This window comes from Coenobita brevimanus, chromosome 6, assembly GCF_032717465.1.
Source record: "Coenobita brevimanus isolate Jiangsu-jjx chromosome 6, ASM3271746v2, whole genome shotgun sequence".
NCBI lineage: Eukaryota > Metazoa > Arthropoda > Malacostraca > Decapoda > Coenobitidae > Coenobita > Coenobita brevimanus.
The window spans coordinates 68,525,739-68,543,218 of record NC_136959.1 but is presented as its reverse complement, the minus strand read 5'-3'; the positions used below and the strand labels follow the sequence as shown (position 1 = coordinate 68,543,218).

The 17,480-nt window shown below is 41.4% G+C and overlaps 1 protein-coding gene and 1 pseudogene across 1 annotated transcript in view; both read right to left on the bottom strand.

Moving 5' to 3' along the window:
- Positions 1 to 17,480, bottom strand: part of Pura (Puratrophin-1-like) — a 559,794-nt gene that overhangs the window by 27,631 nt on the left and 514,683 nt on the right. The window contains exons 15-19 of the mRNA XM_080273930.1: positions 11,862 to 12,065; positions 8,518 to 9,128; positions 7,027 to 7,176; positions 5,522 to 5,597; positions 2,987 to 3,160 (exon numbers count right to left, since the gene is read on the bottom strand). Of these exons, the coding sequence (XP_080130056.1) occupies positions 2,987 to 3,160; positions 5,522 to 5,597; positions 7,027 to 7,176; positions 8,518 to 9,128; positions 11,862 to 12,065 (1,215 nt within the window). The remainder of the gene's footprint in view (positions 1 to 2,986; positions 3,161 to 5,521; positions 5,598 to 7,026; positions 7,177 to 8,517; positions 9,129 to 11,861; positions 12,066 to 17,480) is intronic.
- On the bottom strand, positions 8,296 to 8,414 carry LOC145403077 (5S ribosomal RNA; annotated as a pseudogene).

Here is a 17,480-nt window from a genome sequence, read left to right as displayed (position 1 = left end):
AGGATATACAGCATAATGCTACATTCACACACAGCTATATCTTGTATGTTAATTACTATGATGATCTGTATTCCTACTTTTACAATTACCTGATACTGGTATCTGATATATATGCTGCATTACCTAATTCTTAGAACCAATGATCATGCTTGCATGATTAGGCCATTTTAATTGATGGCAGTACTCCATGTGCTACAATCTTAAGCCATTTTTCTACTGAAACCCCTATCCTGGTGGTGTCCATGCATGATCTCTCCCCATGTATTCCTTAAAAATCACACAGTGGATTAAAACATCCTGATTAATGAAACAAAAGCATGGCATGGCCGAATGATAATTGGCCGCCAAAATATGTCGCTGGATAAGGTACAAATTACCTAAAAAATAAGTTTGAAGAAAATTTGCAAAACTCAAAGGAATTCAGTCACTGCGCTTTGCAAAAAGCCAGTCCATATTAAAGAACATATGGTGGCTGGCATTCGGCTGTCATTGATCAAATCCACACCAAACCTATTAAGCTTCTGTACATCCACGTAGTTGCTATTTCCCGAAGGTTTGGTGAAAATTCGTCCACAACTTTTCAAGATATGTTGGGAACAGATACACAGACAGACAGACAAACAGACACAGAGACACTGAAGGTAGGTGACAACTACTTCATCATCATCATCAGCAGCAGCAGCAGCACCAGCCATTGCAAGTCCACCTGCCACAAAAAAGGCCTCCCCCAACCTTCACAAATCCCTTGACTGGGCCAATCTCTGCCAAGTTTTGCATGGAAACTTCCACTTAATGGCAATTAAATAACTTTAAAGCTTATTCTTTGTAACTCCAGTCAGCTGAAAGAAAATGCCAAAAGGAAATCCCTCTTAAGATGAATACAGTAATACAATCAAGAAGTACCCACAATTAAATATAAAAGGTAGTTTCTGAACAAACAACACCCGGAGAGTGCATTATAACCTGCTGCTGAATGAGGAGTTTGACCAGAACAGGGAAGCTTTGAGGTTGGCCAATCCCGTGTCTGGCCCTTGGCCTTTGATTGATGCTGTTAATGTGAGCAGGGCAATTGGCAGGATGCAGTTGGGGAAGGCAATGGGTGTGTCTGGGTTGACTGCTGAAATGCTGAAGGCCTTAGGAGATATAAGAGTGAGTTTAGTTACTGATTCGATAAATCTGATTGTACATGAGTGTGCTTTCTCGGAATACTAACTGAAGAGTGTGATTGCAAATGTGTATAAGGGGAAGGGTGATGAGGTGGAAAGAGGCATAAACCTTTTGGACCAGATAATGAAGGTAACAGAGAGAGTTCTAGAAATTATGATAAGGGAGAGGGTGAATAATGATGAGATGTAGTTTGGGTTTATGCTAGGCAAAGGGAACACTGATGCCCATATTCATTGTCCAGCAGCTTCAGTATAAATATATAGGAAAGAAAAGGGGGTTGTACTTTGTTTTTGTTGATGTGGAGAAGGTCTTTCACAGAGTCCAATGGGAGGTGGTGAAATGTGTAATGGGAGTGGCTAGTTAGAGTGGTTATGGCCATGTACAGTATGTGGGTGCTCACACCAAGGTGAGAGTGGATGGAGATTTGAGTGCTGAGTTTTTCATGAATGTTGGTGTGCATCAAGGGTCAGTCTTGAGCCCCTTACTGTTTATCATAGTGTTTGAAGCTCTCTCATGCACCTTCAGAAATGGACTCCCTGGGGAGATATTGCATGCTGATGACTTGGTGTTGACTATAGAGAATGAAAGGGAGTGGAGGAAAGATTTATGAAACTGAGAGACAGAATGGGGCACAAGAGTTTGAGAGTAAATGCTGATAAAACAAAAATGATATCTAGGGATGGTGGAGATACTGTCAAAGCAGAGGGAATGTGGTCATTTGCAGTCTGCCACAAGGGTGTGGAACGTAACTCTATGTTGTGCAATGTTTGTGATAAGTGGGTACATAAGAGATGTAGTGGTATTAGAGATGGACTGCAAAATGTTGATTTCATGTGTGCAGTGTGTTTAAGAAAACATGTGAAGATTATCAGGCATGAAAAGACTGATCTTCCTGGAGAGACTCTTGAGTGTGTGGAGGAGTTTTGTTAATTGGGGAACATGTTATGTGCTGGAGGTGGGGTTGGAGCTAGCTCTGCAGTTTGGGTAAGGAGTAGTTGGAGAAAGTTCAGAGAGTTGTTGCCTCTTCTAACACTGAAAGGGCTCTCCCTCCGTGTTATGAGATCTTTGTATGCAGCATGTGTTAGGAGTATAAAGCTATATGGTGGTGAGATCTGGACAATAAAAGAAGAGGACAATTTGTAAGCTCAAACATACAGAAATGACAATGATTAGATGGATGTGTAGTGCATCCTTGAATGCGAGGCCTGTGGGGCTAGGATTACAACTGAAGAGCTGAGAAGAAAGATGGGACTGGAAAGTACTGGTTTTGTGATGAGAAGGGGTAGACTGAGATGGTTTGGGCTTGTGGACAGGATGAAGGATGACAACTGGGTGCAGAAGGTGAGAAGTGTGAATGTCAGGGGTAAGGCTGTGAGAAGCAGATCAAAAAGGATCTGGGACAAGGTCATAGTGTGTGACCACAAGGATGAGGGACTGAATAGGGTGGCTGCCAGATATCGTGCAGCATGGAAAGCGACCATTAGGCGACCATGGCTGATGCACAGATAAATGATATGATGCGATGAGGACTCTCCCAAAGCAAAACAAACTCAATGGGTAGCAACAAAAATACAATGTTAATCACCATAATGAAAGATGTACCCTTCAATACCAGAATATTTTTTATTCTCATTTTCCTCAGACACTTTTTTTCAACCTGGGATAAATTTCCATTAATCCCTTCAGCTGAATGATATCTATATTACTACTTTTGTCAACCCTTGATGATTTTATTCATCTCAGGAATGATTCCTCATGGTGAAGGGATTAGAACAAATGAACAAAATGAAAGTGGTCTTATCAACTACTAAAAACTTACATATCTAAGGAATATTGAGCCCACAGTGAATGGCCGCATCTCACAAGCTTCAAGGGCTCGCAGGAAATATCCCGAGTGGAATTCATATATCTTTTCGATGTTGCCAAAAACGACGTTCCGTTGACCTCTTAGAGCCTGAGGGATGTCTTCTCTCATCAGCTCTGGGATGTAATTCTATAGTGGGAAAATTTTAATAAACAGTAAGAGATATTATTAACAAGGTAGGAGATACACACAGAATTCTTAGTGCACTACATCTTTAAATAGTTTTTTTTTTTTTTTAATCTATCTATATCTATCTATCTACACTATATCTATCTCTCTATCTATATACATATATATATATGTCATTCAATCATCATCAAATCCTACGTTGCCCCACGAGGAGTGTAAAAGCCCAGGGCTAGGCAAGTTGCTCCTGACATTTAAGATGAGAGTGACCAGCCTCACTCATCCCTGAGTGGCATTACGTGAGCAATAAACCCCAACCACCTCATGGATATAAACCTTCACTGACTTAATCTGATTGGACTGCCGTAATTACCCACTAAACCACCAGGCGCCAAAATTTGGTTATATGGTTACCACTCAGCATGGTAAATGGTTTCCTGGTGTTATATATATTTATATATATATATATATATATATATATATGGCTATACCTCGACATATGATACCCCTAGATGCAATACGGCGGCTTAATGATAGGGGTAGAAATACCACCATACCCCACCTAACGATGGCCAAACCCCGGTTTAATGATGGGTTTTGATTTGTTTTTTACTGATTTTCATGATATTTTAGGCTAAAATTGTGTTTAGGTTGTTATGTAAACTGTTTTTAGACTTAATGTGTTTTAGCCACAGGTGGGGTGAACATTGTCATCTTGGGGGAACAGATTACTAAGCTTGATTTTTTCCAGACTTACATCTGACAATTTTCAGATTTTATTTGTTGGTTTTATTGAGTTATTTACAGGTGTAGGGCTTAAGGTAGCTTCACTTACAGCTGTCAGGTCATTTAGATTGGCTTTAAACTTGTTTTTGGGCTCATTTGGGTGGGTTTTAGACTTTGTTGCTGGGGGAAACCCAAGGCTGAAAAACGCATCCCATTCCTTTACATGTTAAATCTACCCTGATGTACAATACCCCGCCTAAAGATGGGTTTTTAGCTAACCAATTGCATCATTAAACTGGGGTATACCTGTATAGTATATGTATATAAATATATATCATCATCATCATCCGGACCTCCTTTCCCACCCAAGGGCAGGACCAACTTGCCTAGCCCCGGGCTCCTACACTCCTCATGGGGTGACGCAGACTTGGATGATGGATGGATATATATATATCCTCTTCCTCATCCACAGCCGTTGAGGTCCACTGCAGGACCGGCCTTATCCCTAACGAAGCAGGGACGATACAGCCAATGTATCTCTACCAAGTGGCTTAGGCTGTCTGGTAGAGACTGTATGTAGGGTGAGAAGTGCTTGTAAGTGTAATTGTAGTGTTGTAGTGGCTTTGGATGTGTGTGTAGTCTGTGAACCAAGTGTAATTGGCCCGCCTTAAGCCGAATGGATGCAAGCATACTAGTAGGCGACACTGGTTCAACCACAACACCCATTGTGTCCACCAAAGTGGCAAGTGGGTTGGTGAATGCTTCCCAAATTTTTTACAACTCTGGCGGGAGGCGAACCCGCACTCACCAGCGTGCGAAACGCACACTCTACCACTGTACCACAGAGGCTCCATATGTATATATATATATATATCTATCTATATATATACTGTACAGTAAAAATCCTCCACTCCGACCACCAATACTCCGAAAATCTCAATTCTTCGAATTCTTCAAGGAGAAATTTTTCAATTTTTTTCTGGGCTTTTCTAGAAGTTTTTTGGGCTTTTTCTAAGGATTTATCTGGCCTGGACTTGCTCTTGGACTTGGATGTACCTGCCAGCAACTATTAAGCTACACTTCTATGCACTTCCTGTGTCTAAAACAATAACCCATATCATTTTAAGTGTTTATTTAATGATCATGTACACATTTCTAATGTTTTCAAAGGTCCCTTCCGACAGTCTGAAAAAAACATTAGTCCAAAGGACCCTCGGTCCCCTGCCATATTACATGACTTTTACTCTCTCTCTCTCTCTCTGCCATTTGGATTACATGACTTTTACTCTCTCTCTCTCTCTCTCTCTCTCCCCCTTTCTCTCCTGTATATGATACTGCATTACTGTACTTGCACTTTTTACATCAGAACATAAATACAGTACTACCGAATTATGGATACAGTATATCACCAAATACAATATTTTTTGCCTCTATTATCATGAAAACAGAAATACAGGTACAGTATATAATAGCTTTGCAATAAAGAAACTACCCTGCAAACACTGGTACAGGTTGTGCCATAACACTCACATTACTGAATTTAGTTAAATGAATTGTATGCCATGGAACAATGCAATTGTCTAGAGAATTTTTTTTTTTTTCTTTGTTCAATGAAAATACTGTTTAGCACAAACTCACCTCAATTATGTATTCAAGAGAATTAACGTAGTCTCTCTCAGTCTGAATCAATTCCCTCATTATCAGCAACAGAGTTCTGAAATTTTTTTAATTTTTATTTTAGTCACCAACCATCACCATTATAAGATCAAGCACTAGGTTGTTGTTGTTGTTGTTCAACCCTAGTCTGTCTGGCTGAGCAGACCCATCAACCACAGGCAAGCAACTGCCCCTGCAGGGTCATCCCGTGCAGTGAACCAATGTTCCCTTGTGGTTGATGATGCCTTGCAACACCAAGACAGGGAAAAAGTGTGGAGGTTTGGTTCCAGGAGGGATGCGACATTTGCATCTCTCCACCTAGCATGGGCACAGCATGATAGTGGGCTCCACATCACCCCATTATCTGGTCATAAGGTTACCACTAAGCATTGTAAATTGTTTTCCTGCATTACATGAAAACATTACACTCGTCACTAAGTACAGAGCCACTTGAAGTGGAAAAAAAGAGTACTAAAAAGTGAGAGGAAAGAACGAGAGAAGTAAGAAGAGAGACTACACAGAAACTGAATGACAGAGGTAAAGGATGAAGTTGGCAGCACTACATCAAGTGAGTGGATGATGGTCACCATCACCTGCCACCATCAAAGATTTGGCAAATAATGTATGTGTCAATTTTATCAGTATCACTTTAATGCCCATCTTCACAATGAGTATCTCTAGGAACAGAGCTAAAAAGAAATGAAGCCTCATTAACATTCTTACCCACAGTGCAAGAGTCTCATGCCATTAACCCTCTCAAGCTCAAGACAACTGTATTATTCTTTTCCTACTAACACCAAATCATCTTCTGCTGGGGCTAAATAACAGGAACCTGAGAATGTACTTGTGCCATTAATCCTCCTAAGTTTGATAAAACTTTGTTATTTTTCCTGCTGATAAAAAATAATTTATTACTTTGAGAGAAAGAGTCACGGAAGCCCAAATGTGTACAAAATGACAATGAAGCAATACAGTTTCTTGTATAATCATCATCATCACTGCAACTCCATATCCCATTTTAATCTCCTTGGGGACAAAAGAAAGGAGGATCCCATTTCCCATTTAATGCTGTAAGAGGCATAATGGTGCTTGCAACACAGTGTTAGCCAGTGGGATCATTACAATGCAAAGCCAATGCAAAGCGAAACTTTCGGTCCCCCATTTCCACCCCTTCTCCCAAATTTTGGGATATCCTGCAAATACTGTATGTGGATACAGTATCATTATTTTCATGTAGAGTATATGAAAAAATATACATACAGTGGCTACAAATATACAAGCAATCAAATGAACTATGTGAAAATTAAAACAACCTGGCTGGGAATGCTCATCTTCCTCCACAAAGGACAACAAAGAAAACTGCCACAGCTTGGGTACAGTACTGTATCTCAATTTAGGACCATCGTTATTTCTAAGATACAGTAATTTGAAACTTGAATTACCAACAGCTATTCCAAAAATTTGGGCAGAAACTGTTAATGACTTACTTGCTCTTTTTTACTTCCTCTTGAGACAAGTCTTCTGTATTAAAGGAAAGGTTGAGCTGTGAGCCACGAATTAGTAGGTGAGAGTTAACAGCCGAGGATGGCGGAGTGTTCTTGTGACCTGCTGGAGACTGAGGAACACCATCCTCCATGCTGGAAAAAAAAAAAACAATAATAACAATCATTATTATCATCCTGACCTCTTCCCACCCTAGGATGAGGTGAGGTAGGGTCCAGTGGGCAAAACGAAACTGATAGATGATGAATTATCAAGTCTGCAAATTCAAATAGACAACAACAGACAATAGTTAATGTTTAGCAACTGCAGTACCAGAAATACTGGTAATGGTATAATGCTGTCACGATTATAACTAATTACAGTACAGTATTTCTGTAAGCAATTCCCTTCATTTGTATATGAACGGTGTGTCATATCCTTCATGTTAGCATAAAATTAAGTCAGGCAAAGATGATAAATATGGGTCTAAGGTTAAAAAAAAGTATATCAGTCACAGATATGACCATAAAATATTACAGTATTCAATACATTATTAAGAATTACCAAGGATATTATAGCACCTCATCAATTTAAGTGTAAATCACCATCATCATATGATCAAAATATTAAAGTACCAGTCTTGGCTTACACAAATGATGATGTATTAAAGTGCTGAAGTTAGAAGACCATAAACATCATTTACCACCATCAAGCATGCTCTGCTCCCTCCTGGGAGCCCAAGGCAAAAAGGTAGTTATCATATAACTTCATAAAGGCACCTTCAATCTTACACACATCTCTGGTCACTGCCCTTCCTTTTCATTCTTTCTCATTAGGGTGCCATTTTTTCTCTTTTGCTACATATTACACAACCTTGAAACATTCTGTGGCCCATCATCCATCATCTATGTTAAGTATATCCATAAAAACTCCAAGGTAAGTGTGTGTGTGTGTGTGTGTGTGTGTGTGTGTGTGTGTGTGTGTGTGTGTGTGTGTGTGTGTGTGTGTAATTCATTGGGTCAGTCAGAATCATGTGATGGTTGTGATTATCAGCTTTTTACCCTCCCAGAAGAGAGCTGAGACCACATATAGTCCGATCTAAGGTCAAAGCCTTGACCTTCACAGACGCACACACCCATCCCCTTGCTCTAGGGGGACAGTACCCACCTGCTTTGTCAGTGAAACTTTTTCCATCCCGAGCAAGGCACAAACCCCCGTCTTAGCAGATGCTAGGTGAGAGCGTTACCACCGAGCCAGCGAGCACTAAAACATTACGCCAACAGCATCTGGTGTTCCCAGGCTGTCACTCATCCAAGTACTAACCAGACCCAATGTTGCTGAGCTTCACTGATCGGACGAGAAGTGGTGCAGTCAATGTGGTATGGCCGTATGTGTGTGTGTGTGTGTGTGTGTGTGTGTGTGCACACATGCACATGCATGTGCATGCACACATGTAAGCAAGATTGAAACACACATAGGGTGATTTAAAGCCATACCTGGAGCTCTCATGATCTTTCCTCATGAGACCATACTGCCAAGTGTTGGCTCTCTTCATGAACTTGGTTGTTGAAGTGACAGGACCTGAGCTGTCACTTGAGGAACAAGAACTCGTGCCACTGGTACCACTGGAAGACGACGAGGAAGAGGTGGTTGGGGGTGAGGTGGAAGTGGTCAAGGAAGTAAGGGTAGGTGTGGTGGGTGTTGAGAGAGGGGGTGACAACTGCAGGTCCTCAGCACTCTCACGAACTTCTTTGATGCCTCCTAAACTGGTCCGTGCTTCTAGAGGAATCTTGGATGGTGGTGGTGGTGGTGGCGTTTCCAAGAAAACAGAATCGTCGTCTGTATCTAATGATGGGCAGCGTGACAGTGACTCGCGATTCTTTGAGCCAATGCTTGACACAGACCTTCTCCGTCCAGAAACATTGAGAGGTGAGCAGGCAAGCCAAGCCATAGGGGAGAGCTGTTCTTCCCCAACACCTCCACTAAATACTTCCCCAAGGTCAACAAAACTCTGACAGTCAAACTCCATCTGACGTTTGGCCTTCTGGAGAGCCCCTTGTCGGGTTCGTAATAGCTCGCTGGTTTCCTGACATCTAACCTGTGCCATCTGTGGAATTAATATTGAAACTGCATTACCTGTACATATGACACTATTCTATTATATCTATCTATCTATCTATCTATCTATACCTGTATATGTGCATATACCTGAGAGTAAATGTAGAAATAAGTAAAGTGATGGTTATCGAGAGAGAAAGTGACTCCCAGTGCGATGTTACAGTGAATGTAGAGAGACTGGAATTGTTGAGAGAGTTCAAATATCTGGGTACAGTGATAGAAAAGAGAGGAAAATATGCAAAAAAAGTGGAAAGTAGAGTGACACATGGAAAAAAAGTAGCTGGCACAATGAAGGCCTTGATAAGAAACAGAGGCTTGAGTGTTGCAGCTGCACAAGTCTTACATGAAGGAGTGTTAGTGCCAACTTTAACATATGGATGTGAGACTATCATGTGACATGAAAATCAAAAGTCAGGAGTAGAAGCAGTGGAGATGGGACTGCTGAGGAATGTATGTGGAGTACAGAGGGTGCATGGGATACAAAATAATGTGATTCGTGAAAGATGTGAAGTGAGGAAGTCAGTGGACACCAAAATCGGAGAAAGTGTACCGAGATGGTATGGTCATGTGGAGAGAATGGATAACAACAGAGTGGTGAAAAAGGTATATCTGAGCAAATTTAATGGAGGGAGGAGGCGAAGCTGGCCAAGGAGAAGGTGGAGAGATATGGTGGGTGAGTGTGTGAAGAAGAGAGGTTTGGAAGTCGGTGAGGCTAGGGAACTGACAAGAGATGAGCTAGCTGGATGAATGTTGCGAGGAGAAATGCATGATCAGGGATTTGGCACCCCTTTTTAACGTGGCAGCATCCAGACTGACTCTATTACATATGTTTATGTGAAGGTACAGAACGTGGTGAATGTTTTTGGTGTACCGATAGAGCCAGGATGCCAGGGGCTTGAATGATGAGTGAATAGAAGTGTGGCCCACCAGCAAATTTGGGCACTGCTACTCCTCACCCTGCCCTTGGGTGAGAAAGGAGGTTTGGATGATGATGATGATGATGATGATGATATACATATATATACATGTACAGTAAAATATATATATATACTGTATATATATATATATATATATATATATATATATATATATATATATATATGATGTATATATTGGCTCTCTTGTAATAAGCCAGTCAATAAAAAGTATTGAAAATACACTAAATTTTATATGGCCAATAGACAGTCTGTATAGAAATACAGTAGCTTCCATAAACTGGTCAAGTTTTAGAAGTCTTAATAGAGCATCTTCCCTTTTGTAGTCATGAAGTTTGAATAGCTTGCCCTATCCTCGAGTTAGATTACCGTACAACTTATGAACCATGTAAACCAATTGTACAGTAAGCTGCATTAATTTTCATATTTAGTAGATAACTTCTACAAAACTCATAGGCTGAGAGACATTACATTAACTAGCAACTCGTAATATCAAAGTATGGTTAATTACTTTCAGGTTAAAATTCATTACAGTATCAGCTGGTTTGGTTTTAGTTAACTGCCTAACTGGCTCCAATTTAAGGGGGGAGGGGGTTCTCATAGACACTACCACATTTATATATCTATACTGTATGACATACTTCCCAGGTACAGTATTCAGCAGAGGTGTTTAAATAACAGTTTACTGTAACCTTATTCCAACTTGACTGCAATCTTTTCATGAAATTTTGCATGATCATCTTCCATAAACTATGAGCTTCTCGGATATATCTTCCTCCAACCAGTTATCCTCATATCATTCATATTACTATCATTTACAATATTGATTCTCATTTTGCCAATGCATTTCGTGAGGCCCAATTGTCAACGTACATACATGTATTTCTTATATATCTCACCGCCTTCTCCGCTAACTTACAAAACTGGCTCTACAAGCAAACCTATTTTGAAAGAACACTTTACTGATGACTTACACCATCTGTGCCTAACTACAAAATAAGAGGATATATGACTGAATATCAACAGCTGGTTTCTATTCTATCAATCTATCTACTGCCAAACGCCTTAATTGCGTAAGGGGTGGCCACAAACAAATCGCTTCCACGTCGCTGTCTCTCGCCATTTCACTGACGTGCTCCCAGCTCACACCCTCCTCTCTCATATACCTCTTCACTACATCCCTCCACCTCATCCTTGGCCTCCTCCTCCCTCTCCCCCACTCCACCTCACACACTCTCCTCATTAGTCTCTCACTCTCCATCCTCTCCACATGACCAAACCACCTCAAAGTATTTCTCCTAACGCTTTCTATCGCTTCCACATCCTCACAACAACCCTCCTTCACGTCCTCATTTGTCAGTCTCTGTCTCCATGTAACCCACATACTCCTCACAAATAACTCATTTCCACTGTCTCACTCTTGACTTGCGACCTTCCAACAAGGTCCAAGCTTCACTTCCATACGTTAGAGTTGGTATCACAATACTGTCATACAGCGACTTTTTTTTTACTTCCATGCTCACTTCCTTGTTCCTTATCACTGCTCTCAAAGCACCAGCAACCTTTCTTCCCTGTTGTACCCTTTCAAGCACTTCATCCTCCAAACTTCCATCCTTACTCATCACACTACCCAAGTACTTAAATGCACTCATATTTTCCAATTCCTTATCATGCAACCGGTTTTCACGCACCATAAATGGGTAGGTATCTATCATACGGCAACGCACTCATAACGATCATAACATGGCATATCCACAAAAATGTAGCTTAAATATTTGTAATACAACCTTGCACTGCTGGAGGAGAGTGTGGTTGTTGAGTCTGGTGGCAAGGGATGTCATGGCAGTGAAGGTATGGTCTGGGATCGGTGGGTGCTCTTCCAGGTAGGCGGTGAGGGTACGAGCAGCAGCCCCCACCTGTTCAGGTGATGCCAGTCCCTCCCCTTTTACCCGACCTACCACCTTCATTGCCTCCAGGGCCCATTCGTAGGCCTGTAAGGAATATATCAGAGTCTGGAATTATTTTTTTCAGAGTAAACATGTACAATAAGAACATCACTGAAATAATAAAATAGTATTCCCTAATAAGTTGTATCGATCTAGATTTAGACAGACCTATAAGTGGCGTCACATCAACAATATTCCAATAAGGTCTACTATTCCTACAATCAGATTTTATAGCTGCACATTCTTAACAACACATATACAGTTTGTGAAGAAGTACACGTGCTTTGCATTACAGCACCCGTACAAACTTCCGCAAAGAACAAACACGAGCGTTGAGCTTTCGTTTAGTTTAAAAAATACAGGAGAAACTGAGAAGCAGAAGCGTTCTTACTATTAAAAATTAATTTCACAAATAAAGGCGACAGAGGTAAAACAAGACTAATGTAAATAGCAATCATAACTGCCAAGATGAATTACTTCATTTTACCGTTCGTTTTGTTTTAATCCACGCGTCACGCTGCATTTCACTCCTGATTCTTCTCGTTGGCTCGAGATAGCCTACCGCAACATTTCTTCCTCAGATCCGCTTTACGTTACTGATGCAATCTATGACGATACTAAAAGGGTATAATTTATACACACGACAATATCAAAGTGTAATAATAAATAACTCGCCTAGTAAGAGATGCTACGAAGTCTCCTACGCTAGTGAGAATACAACTACGTTTGCAGAAAGTGTGACTATTTGGTACGAAAGCAACAAGAAACAAAATACGTGGGTCCCGATTGAAGACGAAAGGATTGTCGATCGTGTTCACAGAGATGCTAGCACGAGATATTCTCAACCACGATATTCACATCTACCGTCAAAGTAAGATGGTATGCGACATGAAAGCCTGCAGTGTTCTAGACGTTTCTGTAATATTTTGAAGGCTTTAGCTATATTTCTGGTAATTCTGGATATCACAGCATATTTCTCTAACGTTACTCTGGCTTTTCTTATTTTTATTTATTGATTATCTTCTAACTTAACACCGATATTCTAGCGCCAACTGACAGTAAGCTGACGGGCATTTGCAACTGGTTTGGTGCGCAACTCCGATAATCGTGTTTACATACATTCCTATCCCACGTCAATGAAGGTAGAGTGGAACGACAGCACACGCCCCAGCTGATGGGATCACCGACTCGGAGTACGAGGGGCGTCTCCGGCAAATCTGCCAATGGCACGTCAGCTCTTGCAGTTTGGCAGCTGCTGACGTGCTCAAAGGCGATTTTCGTTCTCAGTATAGCAAACTGGCTATAACCTTATCTGCTGGAACGAAAAATGCAATTACGGTAACAAACCAGTACTGAAAATACATCTTTTGCAATAAAAATAAAGCAATAATCTACGTATTTATGTTATCATTACCTGCTTACCCTTAATCATTCATCTTAATCACTTCCATTATCATTAACTCCTAACACACCGGCATTAAATAATGTTAAATCTTTTAACTCGGATAATTTCGAAGGCTTAACTTTGATAATTCCGAAGGCTTAAGTGACTAAAAGGATTTTACCCATTTCTAGATAGGTGGGCATCTTTTGGACAGGCCCATTCTTTCAGCAACCCTTAAGCTTTTTCGGGCAAGGTAGCCTACTTCACATCTGTAGAGACTTTAGCGACCCCTTTCTTACGCCCCTCTTCGTTCCACACCTGTTTAGTACTTCTGAACTTGGCAGATGCGGGAACATCTCTAGGATCGGCTTGGTCTGTCTGTCTCAAACCAACCATTTCCGGCCGCGAGTTGCTTCATTCCCGTACACTTTACCGACTTGACCTAAGGCATGCCACACCACACCACACCAACACCACACCACAACACAACAAATCACCTTCACACCACATCAAACCAAGAGTATTAAACAGAAGGACCCTGAAGCTCCCACTTCTAGCACTTTTGTACTTCTTGGGTACACACGATAATTATACTTTTATGCTCCTTTCCCTGTTTTTGAAACCTACCCACCCCATTTATAACAGTGAGAATAGGTTAGAGATCTTTACGAGTATATCTATAGGGTTTCTAAGTCTGGGTGATGATGATGATGATGATGATGATGATGATGATGATGATGATTTGTTGTATGAAAGACATACTGAGCGTTGGGTAAGGGTAAACAAACGTGGCTCTTTGCTGATTAAAGTCGTGTGGCAGCGCCAAAAGCAAAATGTAGGCCACGGTACTGAAGAGGTCACTGGAAGACATTCTAGTGATATATCCTTAGATCTTGAGTGAAGACAGTTTCTAACATTTTCATGAGATTGTCTTTGAGTTAAATGATACTGTTTAGCGGTAGCAAAGATAATAACCTATATTCAGAGTTATCACCCTACTGAAGTTAAAATTCTCTAAGGTTCGTATGGCTCACTCTCAGACGAAAAATACTGTTTGCCGTTAGCTGTACTGGAATACAAGAACTGCTATTGCCATGTGAAGGTCACTGGCGTCTAATAACAAAGCCTCAGAGTCCCCAGGGGGGGATCCATAAATGTCCCCACCATCCGCCCCTCTCCCGGTGACGACTCAACGAGCTGCCCGGAACCACTGTCTGGCTCACTTTTTCTTAATTTCTGCAACATTCGCGGCCTTTCCTCTAAGCTCTGTTGAGCACCATCTCTCCTAAACCTCACCTTCTCATCTTAACTGAGAACTCAGCTGTATGAGGCAATTGATGGCAAACCATTTTCTGTGTCCTTCTACTTTATACTCATTTCAAAGCCAAAGGTGTCTGTCGTGTAAATGTACGCAAAGACTTATCTTGCTCTCGTGTTCCTGAACTTGATTCTTCTGAACTCTCTACTCTCTGGCTTCGGCTTTCCCGTCATTCTCTGACTAAATATATCTGTGCTGTTTACTTATCCCCTAATTCTACTACGAAAAATTATTAGACTACCTTACTTCTACGATGGAACACATCCTATCCGTTTCTTCTTTCTCTGAAATCTCCATTCTTGGAGATTTCAAGGTATCGGAGCCAACCCACCCTTGTATCACAACTTTTTCGTGTTTCTGCCCGGAATCATGCTAAGCGTGTTCTTCGCTCATCTAAAAATAATTTTATCCTTACTAAATGCACTCGACTCTCCAACTCGAATTCTTCCCGCTCCTTCTGGCACATTACCAAAAATCTTTCTAACAACTTTACCTCATCATCCTTCACTCCTCTTTTCTACTCTGATGGCTCTGTGGCTATTTCTTCTACTGATAAAGCAGATCTCTTTGTTCAGACTTTCTCCTCCATTTCCACCTTAGACAATTCTGGTGCTGTTCCTACATCACCCCCCTCTGACTTCCTCATGGCTGATATCAAAATTCCTTCAGCTGATGTACCTTCTGCCATCACTGGCCTTAATACTAACAAGGCATACGGGCTCGATGGGGTCCCTTCCGTTGTCCTCAAGAACTGTGCTTCTGTGCTTACACCCTGCCTAGGAAACTCTTTCGTCTTTGTCTGCCATCTTGTACCTCTCCTTCTTGCTGGAAGTTTGGTCTAATTCAGCCAGTTCCAAAGAATGGCAACCATTCTCAACTCTCTAACTATTGCCCAATTGCTTTAACATCCTGTCTCAAAAGTTTTTGAGTCTATTCTTAAAAATTTTAATGCATCTTTCCTATTACAACCTTCTTTCTGATCATCAGTATGGGTTTTGTCAGGGACACTCCACTGGTGATCTTCTCACCTACCTTTCAGACTCCTGGTCATCTTCCGTTCGGGACTTTGGTGAAAACTTTTTCATCGCACTTGACATCTCAATGGCTTTCGATCGAGTCTGGCATAAATCTTTAAGTTCCAAACTACCCTCTTAAGGTTTCTATCCTTCTATCTGCGCCTTCATCTATAGCTTCTTTCTGGTCGTTCTATAACTGTATAACTGCTGTTGTAGACGGCCACTGTTCTTCTGCTAGATCTATCAACAGTGGCGTTCCTCCGGGCTCTGTCCTATCTCCAACTCCCTTCCTATCGTTCATCAATGACTTTCTACACTATACACCTAACCCAATCCACTCATACGCTGATGATTGCATCCTTTACCTTTCCATTCGGTTCCTGCAACGCCCATCTCAGGAGTTACTTCAACAAACAAGGGATGAGGTTATGGCAAACCTAATGTCTGACTTGGCTCATATCTCTGACTGGGGTAAAAATAATCTTCTTGTTTTTAATGCATCAATGACTCAGTTCTTACACCTATCAACCTGTCAGAATCTTCCACAGGAGTACCCACTAATGTTCAATAATATCCAGCTCAATCCTGCATCATCCTTAAACATACTTGAGGTTTCATTCTCTCGGGACTAATCTTGGAAAGATCACATTATATCTCTTGTAAAATCTGCTTCCAAGAGATTAGGTGTGCTAAGACGACCCCTGCACAGTTGACTTTATACACGGGTTTAATTCTTCCCTGTGTAGAGCACAACTCTCATGTCTGGGGAGGCTCCCCTCATACAGCTCTTCTCAGTAGGGTGAAGTCAAAGGCTTTTCGTCTCATTAACTCTCCTATTACTGGCTCCCTTCAACTTCTGTGTCTTTGCCACACTGTTGCATCTTTATCTCTTTTATATCGCTACTTCAATAGTCACTGTTCCTCTGAACTGTCTGCTTGCATCCCTCCACCTCTCCGACAGGCACGTAGCACCCACCTAGCAACAAACTCTTGATTCCTTTTCTGTCCAACGCTCTACTGCAAGAGTTAACCGTTACTCTAAGTCCTTCATTTATGGAACAGGTCAACTCTGGAACTGTCTCTCTCTGTCTGTATTTCCTACTGCCTATGATCTCCAGTCTTTCAAACGCAGTGTATCCAGGCATCTCGAAATGAACGGATCTTGACTTTGGCTCTCTTTTGTATTGTTTTTGTTTTTTCTTGGAAGGAGCGGTTTGCGGGCTCCTGGCCTTTGGTTCCTTGTTCCTGGCAAAAGAAAAAAAAAAGAAGTTAACTCGAAGGCTCCTATTGACTCCATTTGTGGCGGAACTTTGATATTAGCTGTAACAGAATACTCGAGTTATTGCGTTCATGAATGATAATAACGTAAGAGAAGCATTTACAGAATCTTAACAAACCAGCCATCACCACAACCTTCTTTCCTCATTCCGTAAGCCACACACGTCCCGGGCGCAGGATATGCCAAGGGGTGAGGCTGGGTGGAAACGGCGGGCCAGTTTGTCCTGGGTGTTGTCCTAGTTGTGTGGGTACCTGCCTACAAAATTATTCACACACTCACACACACCCGCATTATCTAGGGACAATTATTTGCGCGCGCGCGCTCACACACACACACACACACACACACACACACACACACACACACACACACACACACACACACACACACACACACACAATAATATACCGGTATTAGCAATTAACAACTTCAAGTTACTGTATATAACAGAAGGCATACATAT